Source organism: Macrobrachium rosenbergii, chromosome 10 (genome assembly GCF_040412425.1).
Source record: "Macrobrachium rosenbergii isolate ZJJX-2024 chromosome 10, ASM4041242v1, whole genome shotgun sequence".
Classification (NCBI taxonomy): Eukaryota; Metazoa; Arthropoda; class Malacostraca; order Decapoda; family Palaemonidae; genus Macrobrachium; species Macrobrachium rosenbergii.
This window is the reverse complement of record NC_089750.1, coordinates 18,583,811-18,602,552: the sequence shown is the minus strand read 5'-3', so window position 1 is coordinate 18,602,552 and position 18,742 is coordinate 18,583,811. Positions and strand designations below refer to the sequence as shown.

The window sequence follows — 18,742 nt, the reverse complement described above, 5'->3', positions numbered from 1 at the left end:
AGTTCTTGCTTGAGGGTACACTCAAGCACACGTTTCTGTCAGTTCCCACTTCCTATTGTTTTTCAAGCGGTGTGCAAGGGCAGGCTTAGCAGAAGGGCCAAGGATGCCTCGTTGCTTAGCAAGAGGTTGTCTTACTCTTATACTGTGACTTCACTTGCAAAACCATCACTACTGTCCTTCCTTCACTGTCTGGCAAAACTGGAGAAGCATTTATCTTTGCTGGGTGTGTTGGCTCCTCCCAGTTAACCAGTTGAATTCCAAAGATAATTTTGTTTTTTTTAATAGGCATACACTTAAATTCTGATTACACACACACACACACACACACACATATATATACATATATATATATATATATATATATATATATATATATATATATTTATATATAAATATATATTATATATATATGTATATATATGTTGTTCCTGTTTTAGTTTTAAGTTTGAAAATATTCCTTTATTCATGCTTTATATGTTATTGCTTCTTTCTGGCGGTATTGAACTTAATTCTGGTCCACAGAATCGATCATGGATATGTTGTCCTACATAGCAATGTCCGTGGATTATATAAGTAGAAAAATTATCTGGATGTTGATGTCCTCTTTTGTCCTGCAACTCCTGTATCAGCTTTGCGACATTTTAGAGCTGTTGATTCTAGGGTGAAGGAGCCCATTTTACTTCGAGTGTAATATCATTCCAAGGTCCCTTGGAACAGCTCTGCATATTATAGTTTCTTTACATCTCATAGGCCACTGTTTGAGCGTGGTTGTCATTAAACACAGGTGAATAAAGTCTGTGGTAGACTAATAGACCTTTATATTTTACCCAGATATAGGAAACCAGATTTAGATAAATCTGTTTAAGGCTGCTTGCTTACCAAAGGAGTAGCAGCTCAGAAAGCTGACTCTAAGACTGGTTTCAATTTCGTTGGTGTTGACAATGCTCATCCTAAACGGCTGAATTCAGTTACTGCCTGAGATAATCATGGTGTTGCTGCTTTAGATTTTTTACCATTTCTGGATGAGAGCAGTTAATAAACAAACGCACACATCATTCTGGTAAACATCTTGACTTTGTATTTACAGATGTTACAGGCACTGTTTCATGTGGAGTAGGTTCGTTGGCGGGTTCATTTGATTATAGTTTGATTAAGGTTAATGTGGAGGTGGATTAGTTGTTCGTAATGTTAGTTTTTCAAGGAAGGTATACTTGAAATCCCAGGCTTATTGGGACCATATTCATCATGATCTTACTGAGCTCAGTCGGAGTAATATTTATAGAAATCAGAGTATTACTGAGTATAGATTATCATCTTAGCACCATTATCTGGAGGAGAATTCCTTCTAAAAGCCTCAAGTTTCATCTCAGAGGTAATCCAAGGTTCAATGCTGCATATAAGCTTGCCTACCATAAAAACACAAGATTATCATTTATGGGGAAGCAGTTGAGTGGAATTTTGTATCGTAATTTCAGTGAGCTTAGAAGTCAAGCCCAGGTAGTCTAGGCGAGAACCAGGAGAGCGTCTAATGAGGGTGCCAAGGAGATCTTGCTCTCCAGTGCTGATGACCATAAGTAATGTTCTACTCTTATGTCATTACTCTTTGGAGTTGATTCTAGCTTATCTCCCCTTGTATAGGTTGAGGGAACTGCTGTATATTGCCCTAAACAGAAGGCAGAAAATTTGGCTCAAATCTTTGCAAGCAAACAACGTGGTGAGTCCTTGGTGTTGCCTCAGGCCTGCTTTCTAGAGCTGGAGCTATGTTCGGTGGCCTCTAAATCTTGAGAAGTCAAAACTTTGTGTCTGGGGCCTGACAGTTACGGTGGCACAGACCCTAATGAAATCTTTCATAGCTTGTTCAAAAAGACTGCTAATTTTGTTGCTCCTAAGATTGCTTCTATTTTCAGGAGGTTTGTTAGACTTGCAAGTTTTCCTCCTGTTTAGAGGAAGGGAAACACTGCTGCATTACCTTTGGGACTAAGTTTGTCCTCATGCACCTCAGAATATAGACCGATTTCAATTACCCCTGTTTTATCTCAGGTTTCGAGAAACTGCTCTCTGAGCTTCTTTGTAAATGTGTTGAAGATAATAACCGGCTACCTGCAGTACAGTTTGGGTTATGAAAAAGCCTTGGTGCTTGTGATGCAGTCTTGTCAATATCCACCGTCTTGCAGAGTGCACTTCATGAGGGTGCGGGGCATGGATGGTCGGTTTAGATTCTAGTGCAGCCTTTGACCGTGTAAAACAGCTAGAAGAGTATCGTTATCGATGCAAAGGTTACTGGGAATTTTTGGATCTTTTCTTAATATCATCAATAAATTTTTAAATGGCAAAACCCAAAAGGTCTATGTTAATGGCCAGTATAATGACTTTATTAATGTCATTTCAGGTGTCCCACAAGGTAGTGTTCTTAGACCTTTGCTATTTATTATCTATAATAGTGACACATGGCATGGTTTTGAGAAAAAAATGGTTGTATGTACCGATAATGATACTCTTCTAGCTGTTATTCCTTCTCTGCGTCTTAGATCTGTGGTCGCAGAATTGTAAGGTTGTCCAAAAATACGATAACAGGAACAATGAAACTGATTTATTAACAAAAAAAACATATACAACTTTCTAAAAAGGACTGCGGCCTTATCTGCATGAAGGCCCAGCGCATAAAGGGCAGATGTGTGACCTGGGTCAACCAATTATACAGATACAAATATACAACCTTAAGAAACTAAATCTAAGGCATGGAATATGACCTGCCAGACAAATGTTACAATAAATAATAATAAGTTATTAATGCCAACTGGCCTTGTTTTTACATAAATCAACAGCAGAACACTTCCGATGACCGCGACCCGACGACCTCGGGTCGCGGAGCCTTCCAAGGTGAAGGCTGGAAGGTCCCTCACAGAAAACGGAGCGGAGGAGAACGAGTTTCAGGGGAGACCTTACAGTACTCCCCCCCAAGACGTTTGTGACGGCTGATTAATTCCTGTAACGGGAGGGAGGGCGGAGGGTTCCCCTGGATTTTGAAGTGAAAACTAAGGGAGGGGTACCGTCCTCGGTGTCCTCCTGCAGGATACCAGCCTCTTGGTGGCTCTTGGGGGAAACGATTGCTCTGGGAGGACGTCCCCGTCCCTTCCTCGTGCGCTGCTGACGTGCGATAAGGGGCGCCTGGGTGGCCCGTTGACCCTCGACACCTTCTGGATCAGCTTCGTCGGGCAGAAAGGCTGGTTTCAACCGGTCTATGGAGACCCAATCTTCCTTCCCATGGATGTGAAGCTGGTAGGCCTTCCCGTTACGCCGAAGTACTTTGAAGGGGCCCCTGTACGGATTTGTTAGGGGGGGCCGTACTGCATCGTCCCTGACAAAGACCTGCCTGCAAGATGATAAGGCTGGGGTCCTTGCTTGGAAGGATCGCCTACAAGGTACAAATTTGCCGGCAATCTCCCGTAGCCTCTGCATGGTGATGTCCTTCCTTCCTTCGACCAGTTCTCCCGGCACGGTCAGCGTTTCCCCATAGACTTTCTCGGCAGGGGACGGCTCGCCATTGGCCCGTGGGGCGGTCCTGAGGCCGAGGAGGACCCAAGGTAGCTGGTCTTTCCAATTTTCTCCTGAACACCTTGCTGTAAGGGAGGCCTTTAGTGAACGGTGAAACCTTTCCACCATCCCGTTTGCCTCGGGGTTGTAAGATGTTGTGGTATGGTGTTTGGTGCCCAGGAGCTGGGTCAGGGCGGCCCACAGCTCCGACAGGAATGCCGAGCCCCTATCCGTGGATATGTCGTCCGGGACTCCGAACCGGCTGATCCAGCTGGTGAGGAGAGCTTCTGCGCACGCTGTAGAAGTTGCTTCGGACATCGGCGTTGCCTCTGGCCACCTGGTGGAGCGGTCGACGACTGTCAGGATGTATCTGGCTCCTCCTGAAGGAGGTAGGGGGCCGACGATGTCGACGTGGATGTGTCCGGCGTCTCCTCGGCCGCGGGAACTCTCCTACCCCTGATTCTGTGTGCCTGCCGACCTTGCTTCTCTGGCAGTGGAGGCATTGCTTGGCCCAGGTCCTGGCGTCCTTTCGGATCCCGTGCCACATGAATTTTTCCGTCAGGAGGCGCGAGTGTGGTACGGCCTGAGGGGTGGGAGAGGCCGCGGATCACGTCGAAGACCACCTTTACGCCGGGAGGCCGGGATTAGGGGACGGGACGGCCCGTGCTGGTGTCGCAGAGAAGGGTGAGACCTGAATTTCGAAGGCACGTCCCTCCACAACAGGGACGTATAGGCGGTACGGTAGGCGGGTGTCTCTGGGTCAACAGCCTGTTCACGGGCAAGGTCCTCATAATCGATCCCGAGCTGGATGGAGTTGACCTCAATCCTGGAGAGGGCGTCTGCTACTGGGTTGCTCTTGCCAGGGATGTAACGGACGGAACAGGAGAACTCCGCCAATGCTGCCAGATGCCTCTGCTGCCTTGCCGACCAGCGTCCCCGCCTTCGTGAAGGCGTGGACCAGGGGTTAGTGGTCTGTCCACAGGATGAAGGGCGTCCCTCCAGGAGGAACTTGAAGTGTCTCACCGCCACGTAAGCGGCGAGGAGCTCCCTGTCGAACGTGCTGTATCGTGCCTCGGTGGGACTAAGTTTCTTGCTGAAGAAGGCCAGGGGGTGGGGTGTGCCGTGGATTACCTGTTCCAGGACGGCGCCGCAGGCAACATTGCTGGCGTCTGTTGTCAGCTGCAGAGGGGCACTGGGGTCATGGTGTGCCAACGTCGCTGCCTTGGCGAGGGATGCCTTCGCTTCGTGGAAGGCCCGGTCCTGTTCTGGTCCCCACACTAAGGATTTGGGGCGTCCCTTCAGGGCCTCCGTCAGGGGGGCCATGGTGTGGGCAACACCCGGGATGAATCTCCTGTAATAGTTCACCATCCCGAGGAACTCCTGAAGGGCCTTGATTGATGTGGGCGTGGGGAACTTCTCAATGGCCCTGACCTTAGAAGACAGGGGGTGGACGCCCTTGGTGGAGATTTCGTGGCCCAGGAATTCGATTTTCTCCACCCCGAAGGTACACTTGTCGAACCGCACAACGAGCCCGTTGTCATTCAGTCGTTTGAGGACGGCCCGCAGGTGCTGAAGGTGTTCCTCCTGTGACCTGGAGAATATGAGTATGTCGTCTACATAGCAGACGCAGAAGTCCAGGTCACCGAGGATGCTGTCCATCAGACGCTGGAAGGTTGCCCCATGCCTCAACCCAAAGGTGGAGAATGCGAAGACGAAGGACCCGAATGGTGTAACGATGGCGGTATTTGGGATGTCTTCTGGTGCTACAGGAACCTGGAAACAGGACTTCAGGAGGTCCACTTTGGAGAATATTTTAGCCCCGTGGAATGAAGATGTCAGGTCCTGCATGTTCGGCAGGGGGTAGTGGTCTGGCTCTGTCACTATGTTCAGACGCGATAGTCCCCACAGGGTCTCCAGGTGCCGCGTCGGCCTTCTTCACCATGTGGAGGGGGGAGGCCCAGGGGCTGGAGGCCTTCCTGCAGATCCCCATCCTTTCCATCTCTGCGAAGGCCTTCTTCGCCTCCTGAAGGCGCTGCTGGGGAAGTCGTCGGAACTTGGCGTAGACAGGGGGCCCTTCGTCGATATGTGATGGTAGATACTGTGCTTCGCAGGGGTCCCAGGCGTCAGGCGGAGTTCTGGCTTGAACACTCCAGGGAAATCCTTCAGGAGGGCGCCGTACTGGTGGAATCCTACAGAGCAGAGGGTGGTCTCACAGGGGCCGGTGGATAGGGGCAGGGCCTGACAGGTCCCCATATCGATGAGGCGCTTCCGACCCACGTCCACTGCTAGGTCGTAGTGGGCGAGGAAGTCCGCCCCCAGAAGCGGGGTTCTCACGTCGGCAATGATGAACTCCCAGTTGAAGTTCCTCCCAAGGATGGAGACCGAAAGAGGCCTGGTTCCGTGGGGAGGGGATGGGGACCCGTTCGCTGCCGTCAGGTAGGTTGTCGCGTCCCGCGGGTGCCGGAGGTCTTCTCCTGAGGGTGGAAAGACTGAGCGGATGGCCCCGGTGTCCACCAACATCATCTTGCCGGAGGTTGCCTCCCGGACGTAGAAACCTACTGACGAGGGTTTCCGTGGCCCCTGAAGTACTGCTGCTGCGTGGGTGCGGGCGGCCTGCCGGGCAGGTTGCCTCCCGCCCGTTGGGCAGGCCGCCCCGCCCATTTTTGGATGTGAATGAGCAGGGGGGCCGGCATAACTTGGCGTATTTGCCGAACTTCTTGTGGAAGTGACAAATGCCAGGTACCTCTTCTTTGCGGTGGTGGGGTGGCTTTTTCTTGATGACAGCGCAGATGGGATCTTCAGGGACTTCTTGAAGGAGGATGGCGTTGGTGGAGGACACTGCAGCTGTAGTCTCCCTGGTCGCACGTACAACCTCCGTCAGGCGGTGCGCAGTCTCGACGAGGATGTCCCGGGGCAGGCTGAAGGGGTCCGGGATCTGGGATCGGACTTCTGGGCGTAGCTGACGCAGGAAGATTTCTGTTGACAGGTCGACCTGTCTCCGCAGGCCGTAGCTGTCCGTGTCGGGGAGGTAGAGGAGGTCGTTGATGGCGTTCATTATGTCCCTGGGGTCCCCGTCTCTCCTGGGGTTGAGGGCAAGGTCCATCAGGCGGGATGCCCTCTCGGGAGGCCGACGCTGTGCAGGTCTCGAGGAGCTTATCTTTAACCCGGAGGAATGTTACTGGGTCCCCAGGAGCGGAGCCATGTCGCGACCTTCTTATAGATTTCCTTGGGCAGGGCATTGATGGCAATATCGGCCTGGAGGACAGCATCCGTCAGACCGCAACTTGGAAGTTCCTTCTACCCTGTAGAACCATCCCCAGGGTCGTCCCAGGTGTGGGGGGAGTCGGATGGTCGGGGCGACCTTCAGCTGCTCTGGTGCACGCGCGCCGGAACAGGCAAGATTCGGGAGACGGACAGGTTGCGGGGTAGGTGTCAGCCTGGCGTAGAGGTGCGCAGGAGCGAGTGAGGCAGGATGTCTCCTGATGCGTCAGCTACCGAGGACCGAGTGTAACAGATCTGTCTGTCATGTTTGTTTTTGTTCAACCTTATCAATGTCTCGAGCACCAAACGCATAAGGAGTACGCCGTAATTAGTCCGCTAATGGTGCGGAGACCTACCGACGAGAGTCGAACGCCCAACGCCCAGTGGGCGCCATATCAAGTCCGTTAGGGGCGTGAAGTTTTCATCCGAGCCAAAACTAAGCGCCGTAGTTAGTCCGTTAATGGCTCGGAGAAATACTCCTTGGGTCACCAATGTAAGGTTGTCCAAAAATACGATAACAGGAACAATGAAACTGATTTATTAACAAAAAAAACATATACAACTTTCTAAAAAGGACTGCGGCCTTATCTGCATGAAGGCCCAGTGCATAAAGGGCAGATGTGTGACCTGGGTCAACCAATTATACAGATACAAATATACATCCTTAAGAAACTAAATCTAAGGCATGGAATATGACCTGCCAGACAAATGTTACAATAAATAATAATAAGTTATTAATGCCAACTGGCCTTGTTTTTACATAAATCAACAGCAGAACACTTCCGATGACCGCGACCCGACGACCTCGGGTCGCGGAGCCTTCCAAGGTGACGGCTGGAAGGTCCCTCACAGAAAACGGAGCGGAGGAGAACGAGTTTCAGGGGAGACTTTACAGAATCCTTGAATAGAGATCTGGCACGCATTCGTGAGTGGAGTAGGTTTTCGGGCGTGAAGCTTAACCCTTCTAACTCAAAGTATGAGATAGTCTATCCAAAACATTTACATTTAAATGGTACGGTTTAAAATGTCAGTGACTCTTTTAGGATCCTAGCTGTAAGTTTTGATAAGAAATTGCCTTTTCAGAGGCATATGCGAAATATTGCTTCCTCTGTTTCTCAAAAAGTTCGTATCTTGCTGAATTTGTTTCGAATTTTCCTGACAGAGCTATTATATCTAAGTGTTTTAACTCTTCTTCTTTGTTTTAAATCCTTTCTTGTCTTAAACTTTAATTGTTTTAACTCTGTTTCTTGTTTTAACTTTTTTGTCCTTGTTTTCACAATTTTCTTCTTGTTTTCTTTCTTATTTCAACTCTTTTCTTCTTCCTTGTTTGAATAACTGTTCTTCAGTGGGGTCTCGGGTTCTGACAGTCATCTCAGACTCTTCGATGGTTATGCCATCAGTCAAGTTTATTTTGCCAACTCTTATTGTTGACTTGTGGTATAGACGTAAAGTGAGTTCATTATGATTGTTGCATAAAATGTACCACAACGGCAAACACTCTCTGCCTAACCTACCTGTTTTTGCTTGCAACACTAGGCAAACTGCTGCTACAAACAGTGTGTCGTTTTCTAGCATCACGCTTAATACTAGTTAGTTTGCTCGGAGTTTTATTTTGGCTGCAACTAAAACGTGAAACAGTTTGCCAAGTGCAATTATGGAATATTTTGACCCTCAAATGATTAAGCGAAGAATAAATTCTTTCCAACTTTCTGTTGACGTCTCCTGAATTCAGGTGTATCGGTTTGAATTTCTGTTCCCTCATTTGTTCATCACCTTTTCCTGTTACTTATCTCTCTCTGTGGGCTGATTTCCCTTTGGAGCCTTTTTGGGTTTGTAGTCTGTTGATTCTGTTCATAAGGGGTTTCAGCTTAAGATTTAAAGAAAAATTAAAAGAAAGCCAATCAATATGCCACTTCCTTTTCATGCGCTGACGCGACGTCTAGACAAGATCAAGTTGCAAAAGTTTTCTTTGAAAAACAATATCATGTTCTGTTTTTCGTCCTTTAATTTCCTGAATATAGGCTATATTCGGAATTAGTGATTTCTTTTTCTGTAAAGTTTTCGTCACGGCAAAATGTTAAGTGAAAAACCAACATAATCTGTTGAGAATGAAAATCAGCACCTGTGTAGAAAAACACCTGTCTCCTAGACATTACCAACAATGTCTACAGCAGACAGCCCTGGCTGAGAAGTGTTGGAAATGTTTCAGATAAAATATACGAACTAACCTCAGTTCATTTTTAGTTTTCACAGACAGGCCTGTGCATCGGAAAAAAAGAACATGTAACAATATTATCATTTTTGTATGAATGAAAAGGAAAAAGTTTAATTATGGCATGATTTAAACTTTATTACATCAACACTGCAAGCCGTACAAGAGACATGATTAAAAAAATTAGTGACAGACGAACAGTTGACTTAAAACTGTCAATACTAATTGGAGGAAGGGAATGAACAAATGATGAAAAGTTATCTGGCATCGTGACTACCAAGGACACTGACTCAATTTCTTCCAATTTCAACTCTTAAAAACTACGTGTATATGTGTATATGTGTATATGTATATATATATATATATATATATATATATATATATATATATATATATATATATATATATATATATAATGTGTTTGGATATATCGTATTTCACATCTTGACTAAATAGAAATGCGGGTTTGTTACTTATTTTTTATTCATGAACAAAAATTAATTTAGACATATGAAAAAACTCATTTCCATCTGTTTTGGTGTATCACTGATCGTCTCTTAAAATTATCCATGTAAAATGAAGATTTTGAAGGGCTGTACAAAGCTACTTTCACAGCAATTTCCAAATAAGGTACATATAAGTAATACTTTCTCCCCATATAGTGGTAGTGCCGTCAGTGCACCTAAAGTGGTGCAAAGTAGGTCCTGAGTAGGCGTTACTAAAGGGTGTTTTTAGCCTTTTAATTTACCTCCATTCCTACCACCTTTCTTCAATTTTGCTGTCCAACCTGTCTAACAATTACTTCTTAATACAACTGTGGGGTACTCTCCCAACTTCACCTTTAGATTCTTGCATTTCTCGTTTGTTCTCTGGATCTCTTCATCTTGCTGCCCAACCACTCCAACCCCCTTTTTCACTGTCTTGTGCGCTGAATGATAGAAAGTGCCCTAGTGCTTGGCTTGACAGCCTACAATTAAAAAAAAAAAGATAAAGAAATCAGGGTAGTTAATTAATAAGTGTTTCCCTACTGCCTTAACTGCCTCTCCTCTGCTCTGTCTTTCCATCAGGCTCATGAGCTCCACAGGAAAGCCAGTAAGGGTGGTCGTGCTGGTTGGCTCGACTGCTCGAAGTGGGACCAGCTTCTTGGGAGAGCTCCTGTCGCAGTTCGACAATGTTTTGTATCTCTTCGAACCGGAGCTTCACGTCAGAGTTGTGACGAAAGAGATGGTGAGCTTACTAGCTGTAATAGTGACACTTGGGACACCAAGTCTTATTTCACAAGAGGTGTGATTTCATAACTGATTCGTAGTAAACCAGATGTCAAAGGAAATTTTCAAGCAAACTTCAGCAGGGAGAAAGAAGTGCTTCTTTAAATGGAAATGGTTAGTGTTTATTAGGCAACAGTTTTCCAGCTATAATACTAGCCGAAAAGAAATGTGAAAACAGGCTTGGAGTTATATGAGTGACCGAAAATATATAATGGGACATCTTATCTGAAGAGGCATTGGATGGGGGAACCTGATTTACCCAAGCCTTAGAATATAAATAGAAAAGATGTTTGAAGGCAAAAGTTGAGGTTTAATTAAGATGGGAAGTGAAAGAGAGAAGCTTACAGGAATCAGAAAATGAATCTAATTCATAACAAATGAGCAATTTAAGCACTATTAAATACTAGGCAGTCAACATGAGGTGTGACTGCAAAGAAGACTCGATGCATGACTCTCTTTTTAAGGTCAATAAAAACAAGTAATAATGCTCCGAAGTTTTTTTCGGCGCAATCGAGTTTTCTGTACAGCCGCTACAGCGTATAATCAAGGCCACTGAAAATAGATCTATCTTTCGGTGGTCTCTGTATAATGCTGTATGAGCCGTGGCCCATGAAACTATAACCACGGCTCGATGGTGGCCTATCCTATATCGTTGCCAGAAGCACGATTATGGCTAACTTTAACCTTAAATAAAATAAAAACTACTGTGGCTAGAGGGCTGCAATTTGGTATGTTTGATGACTGGAAGATGGATGATCAACATACCAATTTGCAGCCCTCTAGCCTCAGTAGTTTTTGTTTAGATCTAAAGGCGGAAAAGGTGCGGACAGAATAACGTGCGGACGGACAGACAAAGCCGGCACGATAGTTTTCTTTTACGGAAAACTAAAAGGTGCTAAAATTGTTGATTATGAAGACAACTTTGAATCATCTTTCAGAGGAGGATTTAAGGCTCCCAAGAAGTGAGGGGAAGTGTTACTGGCCAGGAAATTTTCTCTTGATTCGGTTCTGTTGGAAGGTAAAATAAAGGGAACATCCTGAATATAAGAACAACCAGGTCACGAAAACAAAAACACTCCAAAGAAGGAGAAATTTACAAAAAAAAAAAAAAAAATAACTGAGCTAGCGATAAGAATTTATGGAACTGAAACAACAAACTCATTTTGTAGAAAAAATATTAACATTATCACAAGCTTTAGGAAAGAGTTGTATCATATTCAAAATAAGGTTAATCACTGTATTTCAAATTTTCGTGACGAAAAGACAACATCATTTAAGATTTGATGCTTCATCACAAGTTTCCGAGAATAAAATGTAATCCCATCAAGTAATATCCAGCTTTTCATAACCAGGTTACGGAGGAGACCGGCATTCCCCTTCTGAAAGATATGATATACTGCCACATATCCAGGAACTTCTCCACGTGGCTGAGAACCAGGGCATCGTCTTTCAATATCTTTCGTCATCCGATCACGAAGACTCATTGCAAGAACTGGTCGACTTGTCTTGCGCCCTCAAGGCTACGAAATGCTTGCCGTGGGGAGCACATAAGAGTTATGAAGGTAAGGTTTTACAATGAAGGTAAGGTTTTACATCTGTGAGCTTGTGCCCATATACGCATTTATTTGCAAATAGTTTACACTTATAAGAAGTATACCACCTATACGGATGATAATAAAATAGTAAGCCGTTAAGCATCTATTTTTGTCTGAAATGACAGCCCACTATTTATTACCCTAAGAAGTCAAATAAACAAAAAACAAAGGGATTTATACATTAAATTACTTGCCAGAAAAGATCAAAATTCTTCTGAATAAATAGAAAGCCCTGCCCTACAGTAAATGGTCATACCCTGCACATGCCCTATGACTGAAGGTAAGCAAAGGTTCAGTTAACCCTGAACGAAGGAGCTCTACCTCTGAGTTGTTATCCGAAAAAATAAGTTGCTGACAGGTAAATTAAGTTGTAATTAGTTGTATGACGCTGGAGGTTAGAAAATGAGGATTCATGTAAGCAAAATCAGAATCGATATGCATGAAATTGATGATTGAATGTACATTCCGTTTTCTACGTTAGTATTGAAGTTATACCTACTTAAAACCTATTTAAAACCTAAAACTTATACCTACTTAAAACTTAGGAAAACTCCAAACATAATTATTTACTCGTAGGCTAGACACTTGTGAAGTATGCGAATTATTTTGAATGTTTCACGAAGTGTAGCAAGGCGGATTTCATGTAGCTTGAATTATTGACGTTTATTGTCGAGTTTGTTCCACTGTCTTCTGGCTCAGGCAGAAAACAGCTGAAAACTTGGTATTCCTCGTTCTGTTATTACCATAACTACTACTTTTCTGATGACTGCTCTACCATTCCCATAGCATTTCAAGATCATCTCAACCTTATGTAATAGGACAATTCTCATGCTCTCCATTAATGAATCTCCTCACTTGTTCAGAATCTCCTATATTTTCTTCGTAAGGAAAATGTTCTATCTCTCCTTTAACCGGTGCTTTCACTTTCGCGTTTTCCTCCTCCTCTCTTCACGATTTTCTTATCTTATACGTATATATTTCGAGCAGTGAAAGTCATTAAATCATCCACATTTTGCACTCCTTTTCATCTCTTTTTTGATACCATTATTACATTAAACACCGAGTTCACATCTACAGCTCTTCTACAGCACCAACATGGCCAGTTTCCCTGCTGTGTTCTTTCCTTTGTTTCCTTTCCGGTTACCATAAGCTTTTCCTTGCTCATATTTTCAATTTCCCCATCTCCATTCCACTCTTCCTTCTTCGACCTCCTCTTCTGATTCTGCTATGAATAGTAAGTCATCTACTTTTCTGCACTCTTGCAGCTTCGCGTTTTTAATATCCGAACATTTAAACACCTTGAGAATCAAGAGTCTCTTATCTTTTCTGAATGTCATGGTTCCGCGTTGATATTGTTTGACGTAGGTAGACTAAGCAAGATGATATGCGCGTCATATATAAACATTTATTATGTCTTGTTTGAGCCAGGTACTGCAAAAAAATGTTATGCCATAGTTATCGACACTTTTTCATTTTTTACTAATATTTAAAATACTTGATAAAATAAAACAAGTAAAACATGCGCCGAAGTTTCTTCGGCGCAGTCGAGTTTTCTGTATAGAGTATAATCAAGACCACCGGAATAGGTCTGTCTTTCGGTGGCCTCGGTATGAGCCGCGGCCCATGAAACTTTAACAATAGTTCCTCGTTGGATGAGTCGTAGAGTTCTCGGCTAGCACACTGCTAGGCAATGAAGAATTAGAGGAATTTATTTCTGGTGATAGCAATTCATTTCTCTGTATAATTAGCCACGTAAAATAAGTCTAATCCTTCGGGCCAGCCCCAGGAGAGCTGTTAATCAGCTCAGTGGTCTGGTTAAACTAAGGTATACTTAACTTTAACAATGGCCCGGTGGTGGCCCCTCCCATATCGTTGCCAGACGCACGATTATGGCTAACTTTAACATTAATTAAATAAAAACTACCGAGGTTAGAGGGCTGCAATTTGGTCTGTTTGGTGATTGGAGGGTGGATGATCAACATACCAATTTGCAGCCCTCTAGCCCCAGTAGTTTTTAAGATTTGAGGGTGGACAGAAAAGGTGCGGACAGAAAAAGTGTGGACGGACAGACAAAGCAGGTAAAACAGTTCTCTTTTACATGAAACTAAAAAATCTGTGCTTGTAACACTGGATCTCGATACGTAAAAACTTTTTGTTGTTAGTTGGCCTTTTATTTGCAAGTTGTCTTTGGTTTTCATATTCGTGAGTATAGATATAAAGTTACGAATGGAAATATCAGATATAGGAATCTGCAGTAGGGGATTACATTAAGCATTCAAAACGATAAAACAAGTGGAATACTGGCCTATTCATTTTAACTGTGTTGCATCGACGGTACAGTTGCTAGTTTTTATCCAACAACCATTAGTGCGATTTCATATTGTACACTGATTGTTCATCTTCACAGTTACTCGAATTCTATAATGACCGATTAATGGAGATCCGTTATAAAATGGTAAGTAGAATATTCAGCGCTTTGTGAACCAAATACTTTAAAGAATAATTTGGCCAAACATAATGCAAGTTTTGGAATTCTCTGCTGACCTGAGTTCCATCCGATTAATTTTCGAAGTCGGGGATCATTAATCAGGCATCATCGGCAATGCCATCACTTTTACATCTATGCTTTAATTCACAATTGTTTATAAAAAATCTTTTCTAACATTCACGACTATCTTTTTCTATTTTCTCAAGGTCATTCGCATCCGAATGGCTTGGATGAGGCCGCTGCTGGACGACCCCCAAGTCGATCTGAAGGTAATCCATTTGGTAAGGGATCCCAGGGGTTCGTTGTTTTCGATGGCCAAGCATCAACTCCATAAGTTGGATCCAGGATTATACTGTCCTTTGATTGAGGACGACATGATACAAACACCAAGACTAATGCTGGAGTACCCGGGGAGAGTCCTGGGTATAACCTATGAACAGCTTTGTTTAGATCCTATGGGTAAGAACTGTTGATGGGTGTTTTAAACGCGACACAGGCATACACCTTCTTATATATATATATATATATATATATATATATATATATATATATATATATATATATATATATATATATATTATATATATATATATCAATATTAAATACACACATACCTACATATATATGTATATATATATATATATATATATATATATATATATATATATATATACATATATATATATTATATATATACTCTCCCTCTCTCTCTCTTTCTCTCTCTAATATACACACATATATATATATATATATATATATATATATATATATATATATATATATATATATATATATGTATATATATATGTATGTATATATATTATATATATCCATATTATATAATACACAATATTGAATACATATATGTATATATAGATCTATACATATATATATATAGATCTATATATATATATATATATATATATATATATATATATATATATATATATATATATATATATATATATATATATATATATTATATCCATATACATATATACTGTACATAAAAATATATATATGTATGTATATATATATATATATATATATATATATATATATATATATATATATATATATATATATATAGAGAGAGAGAGAGAGAGAGAGAGAGAGAGAGAGAGAGAGAGAGAGAGAGAGAGAGAGAGAGAGAGAGAGAGGCGGATATGAAGGTGTGAGGTGAAACAAATTATTGGCAGTTCACAAGTACACAAGAGACCGCAGCGCCGTAAGAGTAAATAAATTAGAAGTATATAAGATAGACAAAATATAGTTGGCCTGCCGGAACAGAGAGGATAATGAGATAATGAAGGTACAAATCCGAAAGTCCGAAAGAGAGAGAGAGAGAGAGAGAGAGAGAGAGAGAGAGAGAGAGAGAGAGAGAGAAATATTCTTTGTTTTTACAGTTTAATATTTCTTGAGTAAAACAGACAATCTTTTTTGTATGACTGCATTAAGGACTAAGCCAACTAAGGTCTGTCCACAATACAGTAAAACCTGTTATAATTACACGTAAGAAACTTTCGCACATATGTCCCAAGCAGGTTGAAAACAAGTCATCGAGCTTAATTGCGGAATGAAATCTTGGGACTAATAAAAAAAAAAAAAAAAAGTCAGCGACGTGTATCCAGCCTGTTTGTGACGTGCGGGCGATGAGGACGTGACATGTGTTTATGACCTGTTTTTCGGTAGTGTGGGCGCAAAAAAAAAAAAAAAAGGACGAAAGATCAAGGAGCACATTAATCTTGAACCGATCCTAGAAAAGTAGTACTCATGCTGACCTTGTATTTAGTATGAGAATCCGAGATGATGTTAGTACGTACGTTAAGATTTGAATCAGTGCCAGAATTTCTGTCTTTTAAAATAACATCCTTGACAGCAGCAATAACCGATCGGTTCCTTTAGCCTGCACACTAGGCAAAGGAATTTAAAACATGAGAAAATACTCCACATCTTTTCCAGTGTAGAGTTCCTACTCAGCAGGTATTCCTTATCTATCAGAATCATTCATTTACCTTTGAAGGTGGGAACTGACATTGTAGGAATTCACATGTAAATACCAGATCAAAAAACCATGCATACTTTCATAATGATGAATATAAGTACAGTACTCCGTAGTAATAAAAGAATTAAACACGATTTTGAAATAGTTTACCGAAAATACAGATCATCAGAACAACAGTTATGAATTATTATAACCGATTAAAAAGATTTAATTTGCATGACATTGTGAGACCTGGCTACTACAAATACCGGAGTGAAAGTTTTGACAAAACACAAACATTTTATGACTTATGTTGGTGCTTCATCACATAAAAAATAATTCTAAATAAATTAAGCACGTAATGACCCCAACAGGTAAGGCGACAGAGATTTGGAGGTTTCTGATCGGAGACGACAGTGCAAAGTTATCCCCAAGATGGGCGCTTTACATGGAGAATCACGTTTCCAGGCCTTCGGCGAATCAACTCGTAGATGTTTACGGAACTGTTAGAAATACTAATGAACAATACCAGGCTTGGAGGGCTTCTATTACTGAGCATGTGCTACTGGACATCGAGGCCAGCTGCGAATCCGTTCTGAGGAAATTAGGGTACAATCTCTTTGGTTCATTAGAACGGGCGCGTAATACTTCCTACTCACTTTTCATGAACCAAGACAAACCTGTTTGATTTATTGTCATATGGGTTTCAACAGTATTTTCTTTTTATTCCATAACGGTGTTTTAATCATATCATTAACGGTCTTACTCTTTCGGTGTATTCATTTATTTATTTCTTTAATCTCTTATAAAGACTGTTTCACTCATTTGATCAGCTTATTCCTGGTTGTGACGTACTTCATCTGGGAGTCTATGTCAGTGGCGCCACCCACCACCAAATCTTAACAAAGTCTATTAAGTATACAGCTTCCTATGCTTTAGAAGTGTATTTGGAAAAACACATATTAGTCAAGAGTTAATGTTTAAATTTTTATTGCTCGGATACGTCTGAAAATGGGTATTTCTGCAGACAGAAAATGGATTACAGGGTGATGCGAGATATGGTCAATCTTACTATTGTATAAAATTCTTCACTATCTGTACAGATAATATTTAACATAAAAGCTGACACGAACTTTGTTTTGAAAATCTTTTATGCCTCATGCTGTTACCTAGGTTATGCAGTGTTGTGTGTAATATAAGATTATTTTCAAGCATTTATTCTGGAATTTTTTTCAGGACACTAGGCTGATGATTTATATAACCTGAAGGATGACTGGTGCCTTATTTCATGACAGGGTTTTTTTTATAATGTGTTAGTCCAAAGGAAACACCTTAACATTAATCAATATAAGGATTAACTTATATTTATAGAGATCTGCATGAAACTGGGTGATGGTGGCATGCTCGCGTTTTATTAATTTTTTAAAGACACCATAAAAAAGACTGGACAACGAGATTAGGGTGCTTGAATCAGCCTTTAAGAACTGATATATGGAAGCGACACGTATTTGCTGTTTAATGCAGAGAACGCATGACAGTTCTGGCTATGAGCTATGAAGTCATAACAGCGAAATTTCCAAGTCTGTATCCGGGACGGAAGGTCAAATGAAGTACCCTATCATATCATGATACCTTTAAGCAAAAATTTATATTTCTTGTATCTGTGTTCCAGGCAAATAACGAAACCAGGTATTTCACGAACTGCCTGAAATTTCAGGCAGATAGCGAAATGCATTTGACGCCGCCCCCCGCCGGAGCTAGTACTAAACACAGCGAAACAGTGTAGGTGAGTCACTGTTTCGCCGTGTTTAGTACCAGCCCCTGAGGGATCAATGTCCCTAAGTGCATTTCGCGAAATGAATGGTTTCGCTATCTGCCTGTAACACACACACATATTATATATATATATATATATATAACATAAATTTTTGTTAATCTTATCTTTCTCACGTTATTCCACCTTTGTCATATGTGATATTCCCTCCCACCTCCTGGCCCCCTGCCCCACACACACACACACCAAAAACAAAGAACTGAAACACCCGTGAAATGTTAAAACAACTACTAAAATCACACACAATTTCCCAACAATTTAAAATTGAACATTTTAAGAGACGAACATATTTGCACGATGCTAAAAAGAATCAATCATAAAAGTTTACATCCACTGATGCTCCAAACATATCTTAAAGAAATGTTTCGTCTCTGAAGCAACGAGATTGGGAAAAATATGAGTATGTTCATGTTCACATTAATTTACCCAAGTTGCAGGAGATGGGAATTTTATTTGATTTTTCCGCTATCAAAGTCTATATGGATAATTTAGCACTGACGACTGTCATTTCTCCTCATTCAGTATCTGCGCAGTTAAGTTCGTGTCAATAAGAAAACCCAGTGTGA

The 18,742-nt window shown here is 42.0% G+C and overlaps 1 protein-coding gene across 1 annotated transcript in view; it reads left to right on the top strand.

Annotated features, from left to right (window-relative positions):
- The window catches only part of LOC136842521 (carbohydrate sulfotransferase 3-like), a 24,726-nt gene extending 7,238 nt beyond the window's left edge, over positions 1 to 17,488 (top strand). Inside the window, exons 4-7 of the mRNA XM_067109927.1 lie at positions 10,075 to 10,234; positions 11,628 to 11,837; positions 14,565 to 14,817; positions 16,717 to 17,488. Of these exons, the coding sequence (XP_066966028.1) occupies positions 10,075 to 10,234; positions 11,628 to 11,837; positions 14,565 to 14,817; positions 16,717 to 17,030 (937 nt within the window). The 3' untranslated portion in view covers positions 17,031 to 17,488. The remainder of the gene's footprint in view (positions 1 to 10,074; positions 10,235 to 11,627; positions 11,838 to 14,564; positions 14,818 to 16,716) is intronic.
- Positions 17,489 to 18,742: the final 1,254 nt, after the last annotated feature.